Raw genomic sequence first — 8,968 nt, forward strand, 5'->3', positions numbered from 1 at the left:
AGACAGATAGATAGACAGATAGATAGACAGATTGATAGACAGATAGATAGACAGATAGATAGACAGATGAATACCAAAGTTGTCAAACGGACAAAATTTCGATTCGAAAATTAATTATTTTCCATTTGAACTTATTTTTACTGTTTTCGTTAAAAAAAAAAAAAAAACTATAACTCAGATATTTCAAAACAATTTTTTGTTGATATTTTTTAAGCAAAATTCTCATATGTTTTATTTTTTTTATTTTTAAATTGCGATTATGATTTTACAATTAATTTTTCATTTAATGGCTTTGACTGTAACGGGTTTTGGTATATTTTATGATTTCAATTATATAAAATTTCCGGTCAGCAATTTTCAATGGCATCATAAATTTGGTGGTAAATTTAAATTTTTATCCATACAAAATATGGTAAGTTTGCCATGAAAGAGAAAGAAACTCAATTTAAAATTGTTTATAATTATCTATTTTAGTTTATACAATATGGCTATTTTTTAATCTCACTTATACGAGATATTATTACAGGCTGTTTGAATAAGGAATTAATAGAATCTTTGACTGCCTATATGGATATATATTTTGCCGGTTTAGCATTTCCTTTGGCCGTATTTGTAAGCATTAATTTTTGGGTTTTATATTTAACTAAAAAAGATGCTATATTTCCACAATCTTTTGATGCAGTTGTACCCTAGTAAGTTGTTATAAGTTTGATGAAGTAAGTACTTTTATATTGATTACTTTTCAAATAGTTGGCATTTACATATTTTACATACAAATGTTATGCTATTAATGTTTTCGGAAATGTTTTTGGTGTTTCGTGAATATCCAGAATTCTGTTCGGGTTTAATGATAATTTTATCATATATCTTGTGCTATATCCTGTGGTTGTATTGTATCAAATATTTTGCTGGTTTTTGGGTTTATCCTTTGTTGAATGATAAAAGTCTTAAAGAATTGTATACATATTTCGGTAGTGCTTTCGGACAAGTGATTATAATTTATATGTTGGGTGAAATTCTTAATAATGCCATATGGTCATATGAATTAATACACAAGACGTGTGTGAGATGTGTTTGAAAAAAAATTTTAAAGTAATTTTTAAATAAATTATCTGTTTTTGTTTATAAATCTTTTATTTCTTTTTTTTAATTTTTTAAGGCACATAATTATATTTTGTTTGTTAATTCTTGTTTTCTCTTTACAATTTCTAATTGTTTTTTAAAATAAAATTAAAATAAAAATCTTAATATAAAAAAATATATAAATGTTTTGTTTACAGTTTATATCATGATAAAAATATCATATTTTTATCATGATTTATATAACAGTCTTATTTTTGTTTTACCATAGAAATTATTTGATATTTAAGTAAAAAAATTGTGCTGTCTATAATACTTAATTAACTTATTGGGAAGAGGGCAAAATATAAAATAAAACAAAGTATAGTCGGGTATGGCCGACCATATAATACTCTACACCATAAGTATATTTTTAAAATTTTTATTTTTCATAAAGAAACTTTTATGTTGAATTTTTTCCAGACAGATGGACGGACGGACAGACGGACATAGCTAAATCGACTCAGAAAGTAATTCTGAGCCGATTGGTATACTTTAAGGTGGGTCAAGGACCAATAAGTTTGGGTGTTACAAACATCAGCACAAACGCTAATACCCTCCCCACTATAGTGGTGTAGGGTATAAATAGTCTTGCTATTTTGATAAATAAATGAGCAAAAAAGTATATAAACGTTATCGCTTGTAAATGTAGTTAAAATTTTTTGGAACCGTGAAGTTGTTTCAATAGCACATCTGATTAAATGATTCCTGAAGACATATCTTCGTTATTTATATACTAATTTCACTATTTCTCAATAGCACATCTGATTAAATGATTCCTGAAGACATATCTTCGTTTATATACTAATTTCACTATTTCTCAATAGCACATCTAATTGAATTATTCCTGGAGACATTATGGGACTTTTGGGTCCATGAACAAAAGTTCTTATGCCCAATAAAAAAGTTAATGCTTATTTAAAATTGACTTTTTAATTGATCCCTAGAATTTAACTTATATTAACAAAATGCTTTATGAAAATTTATAATTTTCTGTTTTAATACTTATTTTCATTTAAAATAGCAGCACTTTTATCTGAAACAAATTAGAACTTCGACCTCAAATAGTCCAGTAAGAATAACAAATTTACTGCATTTACAAACATAATTTACAATCTTAATTTAGAGAATTTTAACTTAAACTAAAAATAAAGTTTTTGTAAACTTAAATATACAATAATTGTAGCGTTTTTTTAATATTAAAATTTTTAATAAAATATTTTGAATCGTCAGTGTATTATTTCTAATTTTGAATAAACTTAACTAATGAGTATTAAAATTACAAAAATGACTCTTAAATTATAAAATCCGTATAACAAATAAAATGAATATTTCTTTAAAAAACATCAGGCAGTTTTTTTTTAATAAAGTTTTCTTTTTTAAAGAAAATACTTAGGGCGGGTTTCTTACTACTTAGGGCGGGTTTTACTGATAGAGATAATCTTCATTCTTTGGTTAAACCGGGTTTTATATATGTTTCGTGTTTTTCAGTTATCAGTAAAGTTACTTATTATCTTAGTTTAACTGAGTGTAATTGGTCAATTAAACTCAAGTTATAAGTGAGAAAACATAATTAACAAAAACAATAAAACAATGATTTCGGAAGAACAAAAACTTAATATTTTGGGTAAATTGCAATTTTCTGATTTGTTTTGTTTTATTTATTATTGTTTTAAATGTTTATTTAATATTTTTTCAAAATTTTTCATTTTACAAAAGTATTGTTTGCAAAAAACAGCTGTTCATTGTTTATATCTTTGAGTGAAAACTTGGCAATACTAACAAACTTAAACTGAGCTTAAATCTAAAACTGAAAAACACAATAATCGGTTAAAGTCCTCGTAAATTTGTTTCGAGTTTAATCTAACAGCAAGTTAAGCCTAGTTTAACTGAGTAGTAAGAAACCCGCCCTTAGTTTGTTACAAGGTAACTTAGACAAAATGTTGCTCTTTTCATACTAAAAGGTTGAATTATTGTTTTAAGAAAAACAAATGAACAATTTATGTTCCAGAACTGAAACTTCCTGAGATATTTAAAAGAAATCCTAAATTGATGTTAGTCCAAAAAAAAGTTCTCTGGAACACTAGTGAGATTCTGAAAATACTCGGTCACTAGTTGCATATTATTTAAACCACAACCTTAGAACTTACAGTTTTTTCAATTGTAATGAAAAATTTCAGTAAGTACAGAAAAAAACAGCAACATTTTAGCCAAATTTAATAATAAAAATTTAAATAAACTGCATATTTTTTTTATAACTATTTAGAAGGTAATAAAAGCATTTTTAATTTTTCAGCTTCACTTAATATCATGGCAGATTCTTTATGCTTACCTCCCAATAATGAATGCATTTCAAAAGTTTCCTTCACATCATCATCATCGTCGTCGTCATTATCAACAATATTATTATAATGATTACCTTTACGATGTTGATTTTTACTGGACAATTGACGTATACATTTTTCAAATTCACCTTCCCCAAAAGAGGAGTGTAGTGTTTGTGTGGCTATATCGAAGGCATTGGCTTGTATGCCAACATCACAGCTAGTTTTGCTATTGCGTGAATTTGGTTTACCCGTTGAAATACCCGAGTAAGAACTGTTTAACATAATATTGAGAGGTAAATCTAATTCGACTGATGAATAAGAGTCTTCTGATAAACTATTGTTGTTATGGGCCGCTATGGAGAGTTCACGTTTAAGATGTAAATTCAAATCGGAGGTATTTGTTATGTCTAGATCGTATTTCGAGTTGGAAGACTTGTGTTTTTGTGAATTTAAACTGTTGTTGTTATTATTGTTGTGACGTCTTAGAGACTTTTTATGTGCGGTGGAGCAGCCCGCTTGAGATTTTCTCGATTGTTTGCTGCGTGTAGAATTACGTGAATTTCTATTATTTGCCGAATCATTAGATTTTTGCATATTTTTTATTAAAGCTTCATAAGCTGCCTGTTTTTTAGTTTTATTTTCTGTTAAATCATTGATTTCTTCAATTCTTGGTCCAAAATCCTCTTCCTCATAGTCGTCGTCATTGTCACTTAAATCCTGCTGCTTGAGAACGACATCTAAACGTGAGTCTTGTATTTTAAATGAAGCCCTTGAAGTTTCTTCATCCGAAGTTGTAGTCATGCCTTGATTTTGTAAAAATGGTATTATTAATTGTCCATTTTTGGCTAAAAATTCGGTTATATCAGCGGGATCTAAGCCAGCATTGGCTGAACGTCTTTTGGTGGAATTATGTTTTTTGGTACTTTGTGCAAAGAGACCCACTTTATGACTAGCATTTGGATAGGTGGTTTTCTTCAGAGCAATTACTTGAGATTCTATAGAAGTACTACTCTCCCGTCTGCCACTGTATTTACGGCCGGTAGCTGTAATAAAATCTCTTCTTCTTTGGGATCTTTTACCAGAAGCTGCCGCATGTTTGGAGTGATGATGGTGGTGATGATGATGATGACCCGATCTAGATCTAGAGGCTACCTTTGTTTTCATTTCTTGGATTTTCACCGAAACTTGTGAATCAACAGAATTTCTGCGTGATTCCACCGAAACATGTCTGACACTAAAACTAATTTCAGAATCTAAAGAGTTTTTGCGAGGACCTTGACTCGAACTATTGGTAGCACCTGTAGCTCCCGTTAAAGCCATGCGCCGCTTAACAAATTGCGGTAAATAATTAGCCCAGGTAGAACTGATTTCATTAGTTTCCGAGGAATTCAAGTCGTTGACATCAAAGTTTAAACCCACTGGATCGGTATGAGTATTATAAAGGGTTATAGAGAGCCTCCCTTTATCTTCGAATTCTTTACGTTTAGCCCAGGTTTGTGCAATTACTTTATGTTTGGGCATTTTCACTTCCTCGTTGACATCTTTGCCACACTTTTTTCTCAAATAACGTTTCCAAGTCTCCACCGAACTGGGTGTCCAACACCAAGTGGACATTACTATACCAGCACCAAACAGACACAACAAATGAAGCTGTAATATAGAAACACTAGGTCTTGTTTCTAGCTTACATTTGACATGCTCCTCAAAAGGTGAGAAAATGCGACAACTAAAAGGAAATTTTATATTAATAATTTATACAAAAAAAAATGAATATTAAAACAACTTACACCACATAATCCTTTAAACTTTCCGCCCATTCGTGTGAATGACGAAATTCATAGGCATGACAGGCCATGGCCACTAGTATGAAAACCAACGAAAATAAAGCACACAAGCCCATGCGTACTATTATCAAGTGTATCTTATTACTGGCCGATGTTGATTTGATGTCATTGGCAAAATGTTTTAAACCAAACAGCATTATCATACCGCGTATTATAAAGTAACCACCTACCAATATAACACCCAATAAAGGTCCCAAAACTAAGCCGGCTCTAATGGAATGATTTAGATAACCGACAAAACAAATGCCCACCGTACTATTGCCATCCACTTCACTTAAGGCCAGTGTGGTAATGGTCAGCACCAAGGGTAGAGACCAGGCGACTAAATGGAAATAAGAACCTTTTTTATCTATACGATCTTGGACGTTTCCAACAGCTCGTAAATGCCAAGCATAAGTAAGGAAAATAAACCAAACCATGGCGGCAATAAGGAAATAATAAACGATAACAAATATGACAACACAAGAGAGGTTTTCTCCGGCCGTAGGTTCAGATTGTCTTAGCGTTCCGTCTTTGCGGCAAACGATATCTTCACGAGAACCAGGTGTAAATTGAGCCAGCCAGCTGTAAAATGAATTACGTTTACAAAATTAGCTTATTTTTTTAGTTTAGTACACAAAACTTCCAAGATTATATATCTACATCTATCTATCTATCTATCTATCTATCTATCTATCTATCTATCTATCTATCTATCTATCTATCTTCCTATCTATCTATCTATCTATCTATCTATCTATCTATCTATCTATCTATCTATCTATCTATCTATCTATCTATCTATTTATTTTACATAAAAAGTGTACTTTTCACCTTTACAGTTTAAGTATGTACTTACCCCAAACAGACAATCATAAAACACATATTTATATAGAACACTATCAAAGCTGGATATTTACTGGCATTCTCCCAATCTATTATAAATGTGGCCACAACGAATAAATTCGATAACAAACACAAAGTGGCTCCCCAACCAATTAATTTATGTATTTGACGATGTTCATCATCGGTATACAATGGATCTTTACAACGAACACCACAACCTTCTACACCTGGATGATAGCTAGCACTTGATTCAGCTGGCACCAAAGGCTCTAAACATTGACCGGTTAAATTAAATTTCATTTCTCTCACATCATTGTTGCACTTTGAAGGAAAATGTGTTTCGTTGCATTTTAAAAATTCCGGAAAATAAGTGGTATTATAAAGAATACGACAAGGTTCCAAGGTAATGCGACACATTTCCAATGAAGGCAAATATACCATATCTTCACCATTGATATGTTCACATTTAGGGGTGAAAACTGCACACAAAAAGGGCTGGAATTAAAAGAAAATTGTTATTGGTTTGAAATTATTTTTGTACAATTTATTGTTACGAACCTGTATCACAGACCAGCATTTCGGTACATGCTTTAAAGCCATATACTTGTTTAAACGTTCCTGCACATCCTTTTGTGAATGAGATATTGTTAAATCCAAACTGGTGTATTGATAGGGTATCTTGGCACCCAGACAAGTAGAGTAATTTAATTTTTCACAATTTCCCTTACGTACACACTGTACATGTTGCATACCCAGGCCACGTCCATCTAGCCAATGTTTTTCTTCTTTACCCTTTTTACCGCCATAGATACGAAAGTTTTTCGTACCATTTATGGGATCTAGTTTTGTTTGTATTATGGTGGGTAGACTATTGACTACTGAGGAGGAAGCCAATGTTGCTAAAGAAGGTGTTAAGGGCGTACCCATGGGTACAGTTGAGGCACTAGCGTAACATGTTATTATCACAAAATTGATAAACAATTTTAGCAAGAACCATGATTTTCTAAGATTCGACAAAGAATTTTTAAATCATTATGAAGTTTTTAAGTAATTTAGTTTATTGCTGCTACTTACCCCTTGGATTCCATAGTTATGTGTTGCAATTGTTGTTCTCCACAGATTGTTAATAGCACTTTAACTTTTATGTAAACTAATAACAAAACTATTATTATTTAATTAATACCTTTTTAAACATTTTCCAAATGTATGTAAATATGTTTTTGTTTATATTTATTATTATCAACAATAATAATTGTTGTAGTTGTGGTTAGCCAAGATGCTTTTCATTTTAAACACATTTCTGAATATTACTTTACACTTTGAGGTTTTTAAATTAAATTGATAATAATACTATATAAAGTTTATAAATATTATTAAACAAGTTTTTAATCAAATGATAAAATAGATGTAAAATATTTAAAGTAAATATAAAAAATAATAAATATTTTAACAGAAAATAACTACAAAAATTCTACTTTGTAAAATAAGCGAAAAACAAAAATAAAATGACAGCCGCCTGAATGCAGAGAGACGAGATAAACGTCAATGGACCACCCAATGTGCAATAAATGCTAGGATGCCAGATGTAAGCACTTTCATTTTATAAAATAAAATAAATATTTTTTATTAAATTATAAAATAAATATACAATTAATTAATGTTATCTTTTGTATTTACATTTGTTTCTGTGGTTTTATATCATTATTTATAATAATTCTCTATGTTTTTTCAATTACAACCATTATTATTATATTTTAAGAGAGACAATGTTTTAAGAGAGTTGCTAGTGTTGTTATTGTTCTTATAGCGTTGCCAATTTAGTGCTTTTCTGTTGTTTTTTTGTGATTTTGAATAATTTTGTATTGTAAAGCAGAAGTTGACAGTACGGTATTTGTAGAATTTTTAAATTTCACTATAAATTTGTAATTTGGCGGGAATTTAGACATTTTAATGCCATTTTGCGTTTTAATTGAAAATTTTTCTCGAAATATGATGCTTCTCTAAAGATTAAAAATTTTACTAGACCCCGTTAATTCCAAATCCAGTTATCGTTTCATCAGAATATATTCTTCCGGTTAAACTACTTTTTGTATGAAAACTGTTAATTTAACATTGCGATAAAATATAACCGGATATTGGGAGTAAATATTTTAAATTCAATACTTTAGCATACATTTTACTAAATTTTCGAAATTTTCCTACAAATATCGGTAATTAAAATTATTACCTAGTATGGACTAGGTAATACCAGAAATTCTATAAATTCACTAGATATTCATTTTCATAATAAATTCCAAATTTCACCAGAAATTAGCGTTTCTAGTCATATTTCGGAAATCTGTAGAAAATTCAAAATTTCATTAGAAATATTAAATTCAAAATTTCTTTAGAAATATTAAATTCAAAATTTCACTAAAAATTTAAATTTCAAAAAGTTTAAAATTTCACTGGAAATTTCAATTTTTACTAGAAATTTTATATTTCTAAATCAACATTTCACTGGAAAGTTAAATGTTCTTTACAAATGTCATCGAAGTTTCAGTAACAATTTGATATTGTATTAGAAATTTCACTAAAAATTTAAAATTTCACTAGATATTTAAAATTTTACTATAAATTCGTAATTTCACTACAAATTTGAAATTTCACTATAAATTCCAAATTTCACTACAAATTTGAAATTTCTCTATAAACTTGAATAGAAAATTTAATGAAAAAGTCGTTTTCGTAACTGCATTGCGATCGTTTTTGTAAGTTGTTATTTTAGTGACGGAGCTTCGAATCGAAATGCAGAATACTAAAGTTGTCAAACGGAGAAAATTTCGATTCAAATTAAAATGCATAATAGGGGCT

At 29.5% G+C, this 8,968-nt stretch overlaps 2 protein-coding genes across 3 annotated transcripts; one reads left to right on the forward strand and one right to left on the reverse strand.

The window, feature by feature from the left end:
* The first annotated feature begins 230 nt into the window (after positions 1 to 230).
* LOC111679616 (androgen-induced gene 1 protein-like) lies at positions 231 to 1,157 on the forward strand. Of its 2 annotated transcripts, none has more exons than XM_046956480.1 (3): positions 231 to 412; positions 475 to 716; positions 831 to 1,157. In XM_046956480.1, the coding sequence occupies exons 1-2, from the start codon at positions 260 to 262 to the stop codon at positions 691 to 693; spliced, it is 372 nt and encodes a 123-aa protein (XP_046812436.1). In that variant the 5' UTR covers positions 231 to 259; the 3' UTR covers positions 694 to 716; positions 831 to 1,157. The 2 variants fall into 2 exon arrangements, with proteins under 2 accessions (XP_046812436.1, XP_023296967.2); XM_023441199.2 differs by having other exon boundaries at positions 235 to 412; positions 475 to 692; positions 751 to 1,157.
* Positions 1,158 to 2,925: 1,768 nt separating this feature from the next.
* Positions 2,926 to 7,513, reverse strand: LOC111679610 (protein smoothened). The gene is made up of 5 exons (XM_023441193.2): positions 7,190 to 7,513; positions 6,674 to 7,118; positions 6,129 to 6,610; positions 5,234 to 5,854; positions 2,926 to 5,172 (listed from the first exon to the last, which is right to left on the reverse strand). The coding sequence occupies exons 1-5, from the start codon at positions 7,201 to 7,203 to the stop codon at positions 3,378 to 3,380; spliced, it is 3,357 nt and encodes a 1,118-aa protein (XP_023296961.2). The 5' UTR covers positions 7,204 to 7,513; the 3' UTR covers positions 2,926 to 3,377.
* Positions 7,514 to 8,968: the final 1,455 nt, after the last annotated feature.

This window comes from Lucilia cuprina, chromosome 2, assembly GCF_022045245.1.
Source record: "Lucilia cuprina isolate Lc7/37 chromosome 2, ASM2204524v1, whole genome shotgun sequence".
NCBI classification, from domain to species: Eukaryota; Metazoa; Arthropoda; class Insecta; order Diptera; family Calliphoridae; genus Lucilia; species Lucilia cuprina.